General features: G+C 43.6%; 1 protein-coding gene across 2 annotated transcripts in view; it reads right to left on the minus strand.

The window, feature by feature from the left end:
• bcor (BCL6 corepressor) overlaps positions 1-17,506 on the minus strand; it is a 40,773-nt gene extending 23,267 nt beyond the window's left edge. Inside the window, exons 1-7 of one of the 2 annotated variants that reach the window (XM_084117200.1) lie at positions 17,284-17,506; positions 9,619-9,699; positions 5,707-8,715; positions 4,396-4,452; positions 3,801-3,996; positions 1,660-1,947; positions 192-581 (exon numbers count right to left, since the gene is read on the minus strand). In XM_084117200.1, coding sequence (XP_083973326.1) covers positions 192-581; positions 1,660-1,947; positions 3,801-3,996; positions 4,396-4,452; positions 5,707-8,715; positions 9,619-9,621 — 3,943 coding nt within the window. In that variant the 5' untranslated portion in view covers positions 9,622-9,699; positions 17,284-17,506. The remainder of the gene's footprint in view (positions 1-191; positions 582-1,659; positions 1,948-3,800; positions 3,997-4,395; positions 4,453-5,706; positions 8,716-9,618; positions 9,700-17,283) is intronic. The other variant, XM_084117201.1, reaches the window with a different exon arrangement.
• Between the last annotated feature and the right edge of the window lie 340 nt (positions 17,507-17,846).

Below are 17,846 nucleotides of genomic sequence, written 5' to 3' on the forward strand. Positions count from 1 at the left end.
TTAGTCATGCAAATAAAACAGGATAACAGATGACAAAACCAATTTACACCTCAGTCCCTTGCCATCTTAAGTCCAAGGTCCTGTTGAAACAGTGTCCTCTATTTTCACCGACAGGATTCTACTGTTCTACCCAGAATACTCTGCTCTCCGCTTACAACTATGCATTTAAATGACAGAATAGGAAGATGTACCTGTGTCGGATCCAGTGAATTCCAGCTGTTCCTTAGTCCAACCTCTCTCCACTTCTGCTTTCCTCTTCACCCCCTTGTCTTCAAATCCATTTGCTTTGACCTTTCGATCCACAGCAGGGACACCGTGGGTGACTCTCGGGATATCTGGGGGGCAAGGGTCAAGCTTATCCCTCCTGGTGGTTTGAAGTGGTGGAAGAGAGGATTTGGACGTGGGAGGCAAACCCAGGTTGGGAGCTCCGAATTGCGGCCTGTCATGGTTGAGCTGCCCCTGTCTATCCCACAGTTCCTGAAGATTATGGAGGTGGCGGGGCTTACTGAGCCGAAGACCCGTCAACTCGATACACACCTTTAGATTCTTCACCTCCTGCTCGGAGGGTTGCGGCCACACGTCTGTGGAGATAGATAGAGGCAATCCGTTAATACCTTGTAATAACATCTGGATAGGATGATCCAATTTTACGTGGTCAGCTGGGAATAATTGCTGTGTACAACTGGATTTAACATGAATCTCAAATTCAAGGGGTGATTCTGATTTTGAGACTACATATATTAGGTACTAAACTGTGCCCAAATTTGTTCAGAAGATACCAGATATTGCATCCCAAGTGTTGTAAATGCATGACCTTTTTCTTTTCTTTTTTAAAAATTGGACTAGTTTAAAACCCCTTGTTCTGGCACAATAATTGTGTGGTATGAATCAGGTGATGTTGCATTTAGGATGCATTAGGCTGTACATTACAAATGCTATGTGCCATATACATCTCCAACCACTAGAAGTTATTAGTCGGATCACAATGTATCTCCAGAATTGGATAATAATGCATCTCCAGAATGCAATGCACCTGGTTTACAGCTGAATTTAGCACTGTCCACTTGTGTTAATGCATAAGATGTTCATGCAAAGTATAAACAAAAGGGTTGCACACTTAAAGCAGGAATCGCTTTCCAATTGTTAATTGAGTTGTTTCCTCCTAGAACACAAACACCCACAAGTTTGATAGCTTTTAAATGAAAGTACGGAGCTGAACAGAGACCCACATGCAGACACATTAGTTTTGCTGACAAAAACATGCTTTCTGGGACACGTTTATACAATGCGAATTTAAACAAAGATTGTTTTGATGTCTGAATACGCCCTTTAGACTGAGCACAAAGAAAGAGCAGGGCAGAGAACGCCTGCCAGTTGTGTTTATCTGGACCATGTGATGGCAATAAACACAAATCAAGATGAATTGAAAAGGCCAGCGAAAGGATCAAAGCGGGACTGAGCAGAGGAAAGGGGAAAAGAACAGCTGAACCCTGGAGAGAGAGAGTGAGACATGTCAGAAAGCGAGACAGGAGATTGGCGATAAGATGAAAGACAGAGCGGACCATCCACTACTTGGCAAAGAAAGAACGAGATGAAAAGATGGAAAACAGGACAGATATCGTTAAGGACATTGGAGAGACAGACAGCCGAGACGTCTACCTGAAATCAGCCTCACTCTCTTCGCCGCGATGCCATTATCGTCCTCTCCTCTCGTCCGTCTCTCTCCATCTCTTTCTTCTGCGGTGTGTGTGCAATCAGGGTGGCCTTGGCTCTGTTCCAAACCCAATGCACGTTTCCTGCTCGTCGCCGTGCCAACAGACCCCTCCTCCTCTCCTTTCACATCCCTCACTCTCTTCTCCTCTGTTCGCCGGGACTGCGGGATGTCGGATGGTGGGCCGCACCGCTGGAGCACGGGAACTCTGTTGTTTGCACATGTTGGTGTCACACCTGCATAGCCACAAAAACACAAATGTGTTAGTCACCTGCTTGCAAAGAAAGACCTTTTTCCAAGTTCAAAAGAACCACGACAGGCCAGTAGAGCACAAGGCCACAGATGGTGAGATATAGAGAGGAAAAGAGTACAGAAACCTCCCCCCCATCCTGGACAGTTGCGTGTTTGTGCTAACTACACCACACCCATCCCACATGGGGAGCTAGACGGCAAACAGGGACGCGCTTGCTTGCGCTCTCTGCAAGCTTAAATTAGCCCGAAACATCCGTGCCAAGAGCGCAAGCGGCAACCCAGCTCAAGTCTCCTCTCTCCCCCCCTTCCTCTCTCTCCTCGCACTCTCCTCCCCCCCTCTCCTGCTTTCTCCCGTTCTGTGTGTGGCAGTGAAAAGCGCTCCTTGAGAATGTCTCCCGGCAGCTAAGAGCAGCAGCATAGATCAAAGACAGGCGCTAGGGGCTCACGCTCCATACCGCCCGCTCCTCTCTTTCACACACACACACACACACTCCCACCGCATATTGAGGCACATGCACGTCCTAAAAAAACATGCACATTATTCAGCTAGCCAAAATAAGTCACACAAACCAAATCTATCAAATCTATCAAAAATTATGCAATAGTGCATAATTGTACATCCAAAAACTTCATTATCACACTCTCCATGCCGAACAGAGCAACCTTTATACTAGCCTGGGTAAGAATACAGCCCACCCTGCCCCGGGCTCACACAGACACGCACAAAGCATGTGACTAACACCACATGCATCCCATAATTCATGGCAATGTGTGCACCATAGCAACTCTGCACCAAAACAGATCACCATGGTAACATCGTTTGCGTCACCCAGAGAGAGTTAATGTGGCCATTCCCAGAGAACGAGAGAGAGATGTTGAAGGACAGACTGGGCATAAAAATCAAGAGAGGAACGAAGGACATGAAACATCCAGAAAGGTCACGCAAAGTCAAATAATCAATTTGGTTTCTTAAATCAATTACTTGAACTGTATCAATTGTTGAAAAGAATGGTATTCGGCAGATGTGATCAAATTAAAGCTCTGATCAAAACTACAGTAGAAGGTTTTTATGTAGCATTTTCACCCTTGGAGCTTCACAGGGACTGCCAGTCTGCTGAGCGCACTCTGTTTATGTAATCCAGAGCACTGTTAATTGTCTGTGTGGCTGACACACATGCAAGTGTTCACGCACACACACACACACACACACACTCTGACCCACATGCACAGGAAACGCCTCGCCTCTGTGAAAGCCACCAGGGAGAGCGAGGTCACATAGCAGCAAAGTGTTGATTTGGAAATCTGATGGCATTAGGCCATTACCAAAGCTCAAGTGGAAAAAACAAGAGCCAAAACAGCATAGAAAGAGGGACAAAGAGAAAGATGTAGAGTCAGAGCATGTGCCTGTTTATTTGTGTGCTTCCTGTTTGAGGGTGGCGGTGGCGGAAGCCATGTTTACCACGTCGTTTCCGCTGGTTTAACGCTGTTGCATGGAGCGCCACAGTGCAGGGACCGTCCCTAGTGACATGGGGAGGAAGTGTAAGGGGGTTGAGGGGGGTTAAGAAAGATGGAGCGCCTTTAAAACTGGGATGGTTAAGGAAGATTTCAGGAGATAGGACAAAAGAAGTGATGATGAGTGAAATGCATGAAAAAAGCAGCCTGCAAGCAAGACAAAAGTTAGAGACAGCGCATACGACAGACGTTACAAGAAAGACGGAAAGTGTGAGACAAAGATAGCCAGCAAAGAGAAAGAAAAAAGGGAGTGCTAGAGAGGGAGACAGCGCGAGAAGGATTGCACTTGTGTGTGTGTGTGTGTGTGTGTGCGCGCATGTCTTACCGTTGTGCTGCTCGGTGTGATCAGAGAGGGCCGAAAGGGCTGCGGAGGGCCTGGAGCTTGGCTGGCTCAGTTCCCAGTCTCCCGCTCCGCACTGGCTCTCTGCCAGCTCCCTCTCTCTTCCCAGTCCGGGCGCTGCAGACGACACACACCCCTCCTTCTCCTTCAGCTCCAGCTCCGAGAAACGCATCATCGCACGCTACACAGACACACACACAGCACAATCGTGAAACCAGATCCAGTGTTACGAGCACCAGCTGTAAAGCCTGTCTCTCATGTGCTCCAGTACAACAAAAATAGAGGGGGAAAAAAACAGAATAAGACTTGCATAAAATAAATCTGCAGTGAGAGTAGAACAGGAGCTAAAGTGCATTAGAGTCAATTCAGAAAATGCATATCAATAACTTATAACAAAAGCTAAGTGATACAGGTGAAGTCAGGGGATTCATTTTACTCAAATTTGACCATGCAATTTTCAGGACCCCTAAAATAGGAGGAAAAGGAAGAAAAAAAGTCTAACTTCACAACCGCCTGTGGGCGCAAAACTAAGTGTTACTCATTTCAACTGATTAGTAGTTTAAAAATAAAATGAACTGACCTCCCAAAACGCAGCTGGTTGACTTAAATTACTGTCCTCTTGTGATAATCCTTCCATCTAAGCAATCAGAATGGGGCTCAATATCTTTTTCAATGATTTGAATTGAATATTTACACAAATTTAACACATCTGCAAACAAACATTAACTTACCATTACACAAAAAATATGGGGGAATTCAGGAAAATATCTGAGAATGATATGGCTTTAAAAGCTGATGTTTAAATCATACAAACTTTAAAAGGATATGTGGAAATGCATAGAAAACACTGGGCTTATTTAAAAAAAAACTTTCCAAAATTGTGTGGGCTATCTGAAATTAGGGCATTGCCTTCCATCAGCCTCTCCCTTACTCTCCCTCCACTGCGCGACTATGTGTGTGTGCGCTAATGACTCTGCCAGTCGGCGAGCGCTCTGCTCGCTGCTGCTGGTAAGAACTCTAATCTTCCCCATCAGGAAAGAATGGGCCGGATTTCACTTAAGCTGGGAGGGCTGCCACCACTGACATGGCTATTGGGGGCCTGGGGGTGTGCATGTTTTTGTGTGCGTGTGTAAAGAGAGGAAAGGAGTGCAAGATGGAAGCCTGTAGGAAAGGGTGTGTGATTATGTTTGGGTATGCCCCACACACACACACTCACACACACACACTGGTCTCCAGAGCTCACCCGCAGGTTAACAGTTGCCTGCAGCATTATGTGCTAGCAAGGCCATGGCATGCATACACGCGTACGCACACACACACAAACATTTGGCAGCTGAGCTTCCGCACGACTGGGCAAAGCAGCCACAGACGGCACTTTGTGTTAACCCTTTCGGCCGCTGACTGAACCGCACACTCAAGCGTGTGTGTTCTTATATAAACACACAAGTTCTCTCACACTAATTGTAGAACTTCTGCCATTAAAGCCTGTTTGACAGATTCACAGCAGGGGCCCAAAAACTGCTAGAAAGAGAGAGCAGGAGAGGGAGAGTGGGTTACGGAGATCTGTAATTAGCAAGGCGTTCAATATAACCGAGTGTGGAAGTTAGATACAAGTGCTCGTTCAAAGCCGAAACTGAGGTCATTGAGCTATTTTTAAAGTGTATCTGTAAATCTCAGGATGGCTGGGAAACTTTATCTAATTCACTGACAGCTACTGGTCCTTGAAGAGTTGACCAGGGAACAGAAAATGTGAGGTGTTCTCAAATTATAACACTCTTACATGACCTGAATGATTCTCAAACAGAAAATGTGACAATGACATGTGACATGCTTCATAATTGCACAAACTTCCCTATTCATTCTAACCAACATACAAAATTGCATAACTGACCTGCAATGCTCGCTGTTCCCGGCTCAATTTGCTGGAGTCTGCATACAGCTCAGTGGTGACGCACTTGAAGCGGTCGCCAACATAGCCTGAGGAGTTGGCTATTCTCTTAGCCAAGCTGGATCTCTTGCTTTTAGACAATCCATGTCCATCCTCCTCCTCCTCATGAGATTCTGTGTCTTCTAGTCCATCCTTGCCCAAGTCCACATATTGTTGATGAGCGTGGTGCCGATCAACTTTGAATTCAGCACCATCACCTCGAGCCCTTTCGCCGGAGGTTCTGGCACAGCGTAGTGTCTGCTCTTCCAACATGTCAGGTAGTGGGCTATGCTCAGAGGAGCTTTCTTCAGTCTGGCTGTGCACAGGAGAGTCAGACTGCTTTTGTGGACGAGGTGGACTACATACCTCTGTCCGTCGCTCTGAATCAGTTGGCCAGGATACGGCAGGCTGGCTGGAGCGCAAGATCTGCATGAGCTCTGGCTCTTTCTCCTCAGAATTACTGCCACTTTCATTTGCCATCCCTGTCCCACTGCCGACTGGCTTAGCTGGCTCTTTGCATTTGACATCGATGGCACTATATTTGTCTGGCTCTGGACTGCCATCTGTGTCATCTTGGACCAGGTCGATGCAGACAATCTCCTCTTTATTCACTGTGTGAGGCTTGCTCTGAGATTTTGAGCCCAAAATTTCTTGTCTCTCTGACTCCCTCTCAGATTTGTAACTTGGGTCTGTGTCAGTGATGCTCTGGCGCTTATACGGAGTCTCGTCGTGGTGCCAAGGCTTGTCCAGGGGTCTGTGCCTCAGTTCCAGACGCTCAGTGACTTTGTGGTCCAGGGGCAGGTGGGGAGACATTAGTGGATGGACCATCTCTTGTGAGTCGTGGTAGGTCAGATATTCTCCATGACTGGGTGGGATGCCATATGGGATGCCATGCTTGGGTGGCAAACGTGCTGAATACAGACTGTTAGTGCCCAGCATAACTGGATGAGGGTATACTGGCCCTTTTCCTGACAACTGCAAGTGGGAAAGGGAAAGACTCTCGGTTACTGGGTATGAGAGATATCTGCTAGAATATGCTAAGCTGGGAGGAAGATAAGTTTCACCCTGAGGCATGTAAAGGTGGCTTGGAGCATGTCCATTATCTAAATGTGATTGCTGGGGCTTGAAGCCAATTTCAGGGGATTCATTTTTTTTGTGCGTCTTTGAGGGCTTTGTAGCTGTGGGGTGGCTGCCACCATGGTTATTAGTTGGGGTCTTCTCTGGTGGGGTGGGAAGTGACTTTGGCCATTCACCATTAATCTTGGGAGAAGGTGAGACAGATGATGGCCGAGATGCTGTAGTCATGACAATAGGTGCAGAACTTGGGTTTGAGCCATTGTTTTGGTCATCAATTCTGGAACAAGAGGAACTTCTTGACTGTGGCACCACATGTTCAAGATTCTTATTCTTGATGATGCTGGAGCCTTTGTTTTGACTGGCCTCAGAGCTGATTGTCTGGGTAGGACTTGGCACAACCCAGGAAGAAGGTAAAGTGCTAATTATCTCAGGCCTTTCTGGAGTTTTAGAAGTAGTGCTAACAGCCGGAGAAAGAGTTTCTTTTAAAAGCTCCCTGTTTGGGGGAAGTCCATAACGGGCAGTGGGGGAATAGCCAAGCTTGGCTAAGGCCTCTAATTTTTGGGGGTACCCATTGGTAGGTCCTTCGAAGTCAATGATTTTGGCAGACAGGTCTAAAGGCTTGTCTGCTGGGTCTTTGGTAATAGGTCCCTGTTGAGGTGGTTTCTCAGAAGAGGTCTTAACAGGTGAGCTGCTGCCCTTTCTTTCATTCCCCATACCTCTGGACTCCATGGTTGCCTCTTTGGCTTTAGGCTTCTGGCTAGTTGGCCGAATTGGAGAGCGAAGCTCTTGGGACATGCTGCTAATGTAGATAGGGTGAGCAACCGATGGTGATGATGACGAGGAAGAGGAAGGACTCCTATACAGAGGCTTCTGGAACTCCATAGTGCTATCCACAAGAGGTGGAGGAGGGGGTGGGGGGGCTGCAGGTGGCTGAGCCGGGCGTGGTGTAGGGCGGGGTGGTTGCATTACATGGGAAGGACATGAGTCTACTGAGACTATGGAACTGGCGCTGCTGCTAATACCAACGCTGCTACTGCTGCTAACATTACTGCTAGTGCTGCTTGTGTTTTTGCTGGATGGGGTCCGGATGGACTTGCTGTTGCTGGCACTGTTTCCACTGCTGCTGTGTTGCCTATCACTGGGTGACTGATGGTGGGGCTGGGTCTGCTGATGTAATGTCTGCTGCCCAAATGCTGAGGGCTCATGGTGAATCCTTTGACCAATTATTGTTTTGTCCTGGTGGTGCATCATAGGTGATAGTGCAGTAGGGGCAACAGTTGCAGTGGGGATCCTGAGAGGAGGAGGAAGGGGTGATGATATAGGTGCAGGGGGATATGGGGGCATGAAAAACAAGCGCTCTGTACCAGCTGCACTGCCTCCTGCACATAGAGACTGGTAGGCCAGATGCTGAGGAAGGTAATGTGGTGGTTGTGAAAGGATTGATGCTTTATACATGTTCAAAGCAGTGTATTTACTAGAGTCTAAGAAAGGGTACATTCCAGCTTCATGGTAAGGACTCATCCAAGGAACCCGCAGATAGCTACCACCATTGAGACTCAGTTCTGGGGGCTTATCTCCTGAAACAACCCGTCTGTCCAACCCTAAAGCGTCTGATCCAGTCCCAGGCACCATCAGCGACTTCTGAATCCCAGGTGGGGAACTTTTATAGAGTCCAACATAACTGTTTGTGTTCTTTCTGCTGTCGAGAGACACATCTGGTTTGTAGAGCAAGTCGGGGATCCTGTCACCAACATAGCCCTTTTCTGTTGGCAGGGTCCGAATTCCTGGTGGATAAACCATCCCTCCATGAACGCGGAGGCTCTCCCGCATCAAGCTGGTCCGATCGATGCCAAGCGCACTGAGAGGGTTCATTCTGCAGGTTGTACTCGCATCCACCTGTGACAAAAGAGCAAAAAGTGGTAAGGGTGGGGGAGAGGGAGAGGGAGAGACAACAAACAAAGAGCAATAAGACTTAAACAACAGACAGACAAGTGAACAAAAGCCCAATCCAGATTAAAAACAGGAACGATCCATCCAATCTTTATCTAGAGATAACATTCACCTTTCACTAAATCAGATGGCTGATTTATCATGGAAATAAGAGACTGCATCTGGTAAGAGCCAAAAAAATTTATCACAGCACATGACAGACATCACATGTGGTCATGTTATACAAAATCAGACTTTCTTTTTAAAATGTCAGAAAAAAAGCATCTCACTCTCTTATCATAAACTGATTCATATGCATTAATCTCATGTTTTTCCCCACCATTATAAAAAATCTAGGAAATTACAAGGACGTCACAATATATTGCACTTTTCAAGGTCACAACAGGAGAATGCAGAAATCGTTCTTAAATGTCAGCTCCAGTGAGGTTATAGTGTGGGAAAAGCAGCAGCTTTGATGTATGTTTTCTGTGCAGTATGGTAGACAGCACAGATCGGTCTTCCCATCATACCTGAGAGCGACCTGAGAGTTTAAATTATGCCAGTCCTGGTTTGTACATTCTGACAGAAAGCATCTGTCAACAATGGAGAATTCTAATGCGTGAAAACAGGTGATTATGCACTTTACAAGCATGAAAGATTGATATATTTCAATGTGGGAGGGGACAGTTTAAAAAAGTTTGTGTTTATAAAATATATATGTACATATATATGTATACACACACACATATATTATATAAACAAAATTTGATGTTAGATGCAATTAATCGATTTGACTGCACTAGTTCCAACACATGACTAACTGAAAGGGTTTACATTCATGTGCACATATTAAATGTATGAAATGCTTACCATGCTTTGAATAAGGACTCTGTCTTCTCTGTTAGTTCTCAACAGATTCTCTTGTCTTCACCATCCCATAAGGATAATTTTCTGTTGGAGGGAAAAAAAAAAAAAAAAATCATATAGGCTACATCATACAGCTCAAAAGACTGAAAATTTACCACATTCTATTATTTATTCATATACCGTTTAAGTTCCAGGTAAACACAATGAACTGGACTGGAAATTAACCTTGATCACTGAGCAGAGAAATTGGCGTACTGGAGAGAGGGAAATGAGAAAGGACCTCTTCATGGTGAGGCCTTGGCCTGCTTCTCACCTCCACATGCCTTCATCTCGACGAACGGTCACTGGGCTACATGCTTTGTTATCTCAGAGCAAGTGCACTGATAAGGAATCCCTCTGCATTCTGTACTTGTTCCGTGCAACGCAAAGCGGGGAGTGTCTTTACAGCAGAGAAAGCAGCGATCAAAATCAAAATACCCCTCCCCAAATACTGCTACCCAGCCCCACAGCTTGGCAAGACATTACATCGGTGCTTTGTTGAGTAGGCGAGCTGCGCCTCTGTTATTGATGGCTCTACAGACCCCAGATTTCAATAACGCAGACCCAGAGCTTATCTAGAGACATGGCCACAGTCACTGCTATTGAAGGAGTGAGACAGTTTGCCCTCTGTCATCAATCAAACCAACCTACACACATACACAAACAGATGTGCGTGCATGCATCACTTCCATAGCAACCCAAGTCAAACGCTTCAGTGCTTTTAAACAAAATTAATAAGTACAATTACAAAAAGCAGTTGCATTTATGCAAAACAGTAAAGCATGCATTTTTATTCACATTAAGTACATGCACCCAACAGTAAACCTCTTGCATTTACTCATGAAGTTGAATTATTGTTCTAACTATACCAGCATTAAGCAGCCATTAAACTTAATAAACGTAAATTCTGCCCCTGTTCCCGGAGCGTGTGCCTCCCTTCCCCCATCCTCCCCTGCTCTCAAAACCTAATCCGACCCTGCCGTGGGGAGCGCAGCAGAAACCCACTCGCCTTGGCCATTCAGACACGTTCTCTGCGCTCTCATTTTCCGTCCCCTCTGTGACCCGCTCTTTCATTCCGCCAGCGGGGGCGAGGACATTATGCATTTGAGGGGCGCTTCGGTAAGAGGGGTACGCACCCCCCACGGAGGAAAGAAACCTCCGCTCTCAAAGACATCAATCACAAGCCAAGCGCGCCGGGCGCTTTGTCTGCAGGTGAGCAAAAACTGAAGCGAGCTATACATAGGCTGTTTTAACTTTGTTTCTAATCACCTTGGCTTATAAACTAAACAAAAAACTACACAAAGGTTAAATTTGCTACGTATTTTACGTTTCTTTTTATATCCCCGCCATTATTAAATATAGACTACTGTAAACGGCGCTGCGCTAGCTGCCTAAAGAAAAAAAAATGCTGTAATTATAAGCTAATAGATCGTGTAGGTAGGTTGATGCATATGTATACGTTGAAAATATATATAGGCTATATATAGCTAGGCTATATAAATGTAATAAAAAAATTCGCATGCAACTTTTTGCATATACACAAATATAAATAGTAAATAAGCCTATATAAAAACAAAAAGAGCTAATTAATTAAATGGAAGAACATTTGTGTCTTTGTCAAGAGAGAAAGAAAATTTTCTCTTTGTATTTGCCATTTGGTATAATAATGCAAAAGGAGGACCAAAACAACAATAACGCTTAGTATATTTATATTTGGAAACTAAACTAATTATATTGAATGCCTACCCAAAGACGTCTACCCAACAGTGTGGCACAGAGACAAGGCGCGAAAGCCGTTGCTTCAGGTTGGTGTTGACAGAAGAACACGAGATGATGTTATAAAGTGTGCGGAGCATGAAAGAGAGTGTTAAATGTTTATCTCCTGAGGTGTGAGTTTTTGCAGTAAGGGCTCAAGTGTAGAGAATGGAGGGCCGCTGAGATCTCCACCTGAAGCCCCAGAGGTCCCGCCAGCAGATCTCAAACTGTGGCACATCGCCAAATCTATCGTCCGCAGCGCACACACTCCATAACAACTCTTAAAGTGGCAGTAAAATGTTTTAAATCTGTAAGCAGCAGATAAAACAAAGCCGAATGAAGGGGAAATACAACAAGGGTATGCAAAAGCTTTTCAAGACAAACGTAAAGTATAGGCCTATACTAAAATGTAGCCTATCACATGCATGACTTATGAAAAGAAGATATTCAACATATGTGACTAAGACATTTTCATTAAAGCGCCATTATGTCAAAAAGAACTGCTCTGCGGTGGAAGAACTTATCTTTATTGCCTTCAGCCTAAAGCGTCCAATGTCTAACTTAAAGTGAACGTGTCATGAGTTGCAGGTGAAATAGCCTGTTACAAACATTAGTACATAAATTATTATAGATTAGGCTATCACATTATATATAAGCAAAAGGCATTTTTACACTTTGTTTTACACTTTCATGGTGATTTGTGGGTATTTATGCGGCGATTATTATTTTCCTTTTTAAATGACTAAACCCATGATACTTTTATAAATATTTCCACCACAGCGTCATTGACAAAAAATGTTTTTTTAAACTGCTTTATCTTGATAATTTAATAGCATATTAAGCAACTTAGTGCATATAAGACTACATAGAATTGTCCCAAATACACAATAATATTATCACGCATGACATAGCCTAATGGGGGAAATAATAGGCTACAGTTTGACTAAAAAATTAAAAACTAGGTCTGGGATAAAAACTTAAGGCCTATTTTAAAACAATAAAAATTATGCTATAAAAATCATTAGAAAAAAAATACTCAAGATAGTATTATTATCATGACCTTCATATCAAAAGAAAATATCAGGCCCTGAGACATAGGATAAATGCCCGCAAAAACACCAATTTAGTCCAGAAATTGTCTAAATCCCCATTTTTTTCTTAAAAATAAATAGACCTATATATTTTAGTCAAAGGGTTCAGACAACATGCATTATTCGCATCCCACAACACAAGACAACTTTTTGTTTATATGCGCTTGTGCATTGTCTAGCTCATTAGAAAATGACGAGCAAAACATTCTGCGGGCATGGACGCGGATATTTAAGACAACATGTACAAAAGTGATTATTTGCCTGCAGACATTCAGCTGCGAGAAGCGATACGAATTGCTCCAAGCCCCACGCGCTGGCAGCGCACACATTCCGCGTGCGGCCCCCGCAGCCATTCTTTCGCTCTCTCTTTCTTTCTCGCTCACCTCCCCGTCTGCCTCGTGCGCTCCGCGCTGCTTTGAAATGGTGGGTTGCGTGCGTGCTCTCTAGAGACTATACAGCGCAATTGTTCTCGCTAACCCTCTCTCTCTGTCTGTCTTTTCCCCTTTTGCTTGCACATACAAATCGATAAGAATTGGGTTTGAGACTTTAAGCGCAGGAAGAACCGATGCTTATTCGGAACCGGTTCCGTTGCTGACCGAACACGACAATAAAAATAGCCTACTTTCACGGTGTTTTTTGCACCAATATTCAGTGGTAGCCTACAGAAACATCGCTACTGAATTTACAGCGCGAAAAATGTAGTGCACGTGTAGTAGCCTAGCCTACGATTCACGATTGACTGATTCTTGAGTCTTTCACCTGTGCTCCGATTTCCGTACGAATTACTATTGAGTTGGCTCTTTTTAGTGAATCAGAAACACTTATTCAGTCGGATTGGTTGCTAAATTAATCGGAGTAAGTTTGTTCCATTCGAACCAAGACTGGTTGTTCATATGACAACATGTAAACAAGAACTGCAATTCTTTTCACCTCAAATATTTCAAAAGTCCCAAAAGAAACGTCCGTAAAGAGTTAAAGGAAGCAGACCTGGTCAATCACGAGACACCATCAAGGCTGTTTTAGCTCCTGCACAAGATAAGGAGCAAATTGGCTATTATTATATTAGCCTACCTCATCCCCGTTTTACTCATTAATAAATAAAACCTAAAATGGCAATGGCATTTTCAAACCATATCTTTATAGTCTGTTATCTCAAATACAGTATTTAATCAAGAATTTCAGATTTTAAGGTGTGAGAAATAAGAAACACAGAGCAAAGAAAAAGAAAACAATGTATTCAAGGGTAGGCGTCGCTCCGGGAGCGGGTCTCCTGCTGCGGCACAAAAGCTGCCGAAGCGAAGAGAAGAGCTCTCCTGTTTCAGCGCGGGCCGTCCCGCGGGATCGCTGGGACCGAGAAGAAACTTCAATCAAACCGTGACGTCTCCAGCGGGAGCCAAACTCCGAAATCCGATCCGAGTGCATCCCTCCACCCTCACACGAACTAAGCGCTGGGAATAAAACCCAAACGGTCTGCCAAGACAAAAGCAAACTTTGGCAATAGGCTACGATTTAGTAAAGAAAGCAACTCTATGAGGATGTCTGATCACTGATACTCAAGAGTTAAATAGCCAGTTTAAGATATAGCCCGATTGTTTTTCAAATTGTTTTCCATAACATGTGGAGGAATGGATTCGTTGTGACAGATGTGCAAAGAGGATCCATTGACTGCTCCAGGTTTATTTCTGAAACACAAACTAAAATTCTAACTAGAAGAAACAGAATGATAGGCTACAGAAGTTGTTATAAAATAAGATATTATAAACCGCCGAAATAGATAATACAAATTATAAGCCCGTCCCAAAGTAGCCTATTTTAACATTTCTGTTAGGCTATATATTCTATATATAGGCCTAGGCAATACACTTTGAGGTCCAGGAACAAACCAAAGTTTGAAGCACACATTTAAACAGACTAAAATTTTCCGTGTTAAATGAAATAACCAGCAAAAAAACAACAACAAAAAAACAAGTAAAATGTTAACCGCTGACCTCTAATGTAATATCATACGATATCCCCGTAACCTCTAATGCAGCCAAACTCTGTAATGTGGATCGTTTTGGTGGTCTGATTTCTGTCAGATTCATGGCCAACATTAATCACTTCAAACATTCCCTGAACTGTGGCACCGGTTTAACTCAGGCCATGACTTGTCGGTCTGAATTCCACCCGCGGGTATGTATAGAGCATTACAATACGGGGCAGACATGTCACACTTTCTCTCTTGCAAATCTGACGCTGACATCGGAATATAGGCTGGTGTGTCAGGACTGAGGCGTGAGCTCACATCGAGCTGACAAACCCGGAGAGCTGGGGGTCTCAGCCGGGCGAGCCGGGGGGACTGGACCAAATAAACGGGGGAAAACAACCGATATACGTGCCACTTCGTGTACAAACACTGTACATTATTTAATCTGATTTACAAAAACAAATAAAATGTGAATGCATAGCACGTAGCCTAAAAAAAGTGTGGGCCATTTGAGACAAAAACAGAAGCGCTATACACACGTTCCGATTAGGTTGTATTGGACAGATTAGGACTAATAACGAGCAGATTGTTCGGTTTTATATCACATTAAATGTCATCAGTTCCACTCTATAAAGTTTGCAATGTGTGATTTGGGAAAAAGTAAAAACTCTTATTCAATTGACCGTGTCAATACACGAATAAAGGTTTCAATTGGAAGCAAAAAGCCTATATTATTCCATATGATGATTTAAAAGCAACAAACAACTTTCTTCAGAAAAATGCCTGCCTTCTTCAGAAAAATACCTAGGCCTGTATGCCTAAAAGAACTCAAAAAGTAACAGTCCACATTGATTTGAAGAACTTGACATCAAGCACTCTATTATTCTCCAAAGAAGCAATGGGACAACACAAAAATATATACAGCCAAGTGCTTCTTATTAGGAATCCGTAACAAGAGATGTTGAGGAAGAACATCTGAAGTGTTCAGCAATACGTGTCACATTGAGATGCACTTTTATGATTGAGTCACGCTAAAAGGATGCCAAAAAAATCTGTAGTAGCCGTTTAGGCAAGCCTATGAAAATATGGATGGATCCAGGGCTTTCTTTCCACCAGGATTTATACGAATACGTTCTGACATGTTTGATTAATAGCGTCCACAGCGCTTTAATTATGCAGAATAGCACGTCGCAACCATTTAGAAACGAGACTTCTGTGAAAAATTAACCCACGGGTTTGACAAAAAAAGTGTGTAAAAAAATAACAGGCCAGGAAAGAGAGGCCTAAGTTTACCTCAGCAAGAGTAACAGCAATAGCCAGCAATGTAAAGTCCATGTTTTGCTGTTTTGTGTAAACTCCACACTAATAGTAGCCTACTAATTAGTAATTTAATAGCTTTTAAACTGCACACATTAGGTCAACCTGGATATGGTGTTAGGTGTCTTATTCATTGCACAGTGATAATGGTTAATTGATCAGCCCTTGTGGGATTTAAACCTATAACTTTCGGATACCATCATTCTTTAACAACTTGGATAGCCTACAGCGGGTTTTCCTACAAAGAAAGCCTCAAGGCGCGACAATATAACACTGTTGTTAGAGAATCACAAAACAGCGTAACATAATGGATGAAATATTCCAAGTTGAGAAAAATATCCTAAATATATGGATCTTAAAACGTTCAAACGACCGCGCCTGCCGAGGACAAAGAGATTAATAAAAATCCAAACGTCTATGACTGATTATACACAGAACTGACAATGTCTTCACTTAATAGGAACTGGTCAAGTAATTTCCTCCCGTCCCGGACACAACCAGACAGCGAATAACTTTGAGCGCAAGAAGGTCGCGAAGTGTCTCATCAACATTCGTTTCTAACAAAAGACAGACTACAGTGTCTCCACAAAGCGCCTTTACTTAAAAACATTTCGCTTCAATGTCTGGAACAAGACTCCATAGAAAATCTTTAATTCATTTTATATAATTTCATAGGCTTCTTCTGTCCACAATGTGTCATTTCAGTCCCCTCACAAAGCTCACTGAAAAAAAGAAAAGAAAGTGGAGGTGACTTCCAAACGTACTTGTTTGGAGGCCATATCAACTTATCGTTTTCCACAGAATTGCAAGGAACAATTTCTTAAAACTTTCATAAGGTTGGTAACCGTCATATAAAAGGGCGAGGCTCGTGAAATCAATAGCGCTCGCGGTGTGTATCCCGATCGGAAAAAGAAAGTCCACGCGCCATCGCGAGCGCGCACTAGAAAGATTTCTGGCGTCTCATTACTCAATACGAAAAAATGAACACACGTGAATTTCACAGAAACCAACAGTTCCACAAAATCTACGATTTGTTTTCGCTTTGAATAGATGCACAGTGAAAAAAGGTCATCTACTAAAAAGGAAAGTCCCGTAACGTTGGGTTACAAAAATGGTTTGTTAGCTAGTGAAGAGAGTCCTAACAGAGCATCACATTATTTCGATTTAATTCAAATTAAAAGCAATTTCTTCTCAAACATCAACAACCAACAAGAAATGTCAACAAGACATCGCGACACCATGCAGTCAGCCCAGAGACAATGTTTTGAAAACTTGTCAACAAGCACAAGTTTCAAGCAGAAATGTCAAATATGTCAAAACAGAAGATTATATGGGGATTCGTGGTTTAAAATAGTTATGTGTATCAAGAACGAACCCTCTTTAGCGTTGCCAAAGGTCCGCACGAAACGGCTCGTACGCATTTGCCTACTGGACAATGTAACGGAACAAACATACGCAGATAAGGCATGGAAAACATAATAAAGCTTAAAATGTTCTTACCTGAATGAAGTGATGCCAGTTGTTCATTGAGTCAAACGGAACGTGTGGGGTTTCCTCTTTAAATTCAAGTTTTCACGATTTTAGTTTTTTAAGATATGCAAAGATTCCCGTTAAAACAAAGAGGATCAGATGTTCCTATTAAAAGCTGCATTACTATGTAGCCTCTATAATTTAGGTCAATCTAGTAACCCTGGTTTTGTCTTTGTTTTCAAAGGAAGTCCTTCTGAAGTTCAAAGTATCTCCGGACTTGCCGAATATGAATATCCACTCCTGGAAAAACTGTTAACACGTATAGGGGATCCATATACATCCATGCAAGGAGCAGTCGAACGTAATTCCTTTGATTTAGAAGAGGATGATCGCTTCGACACGAACCGCGTGAACGCACAGGTGGCGAAAAATCCCCGGGGCTCCGGCTGAACTGAACTCAGTCTGCTATATGACGCCTCGCAGCGCCATGTTGGGCTCGCGAGACAACGAGCGATCGAGAGCCACGCCGAGAGAACGGCAGCAATGTGTTTGCTCTTGTGTGCACGGACCGGTCCTCACACGCACATATACTG

Source organism: Abramis brama, assembly GCF_963993115.1.
Source record: "Abramis brama genome assembly, chromosome: 6".
NCBI lineage: Eukaryota > Metazoa > Chordata > Actinopteri > Cypriniformes > Leuciscidae > Abramis > Abramis brama.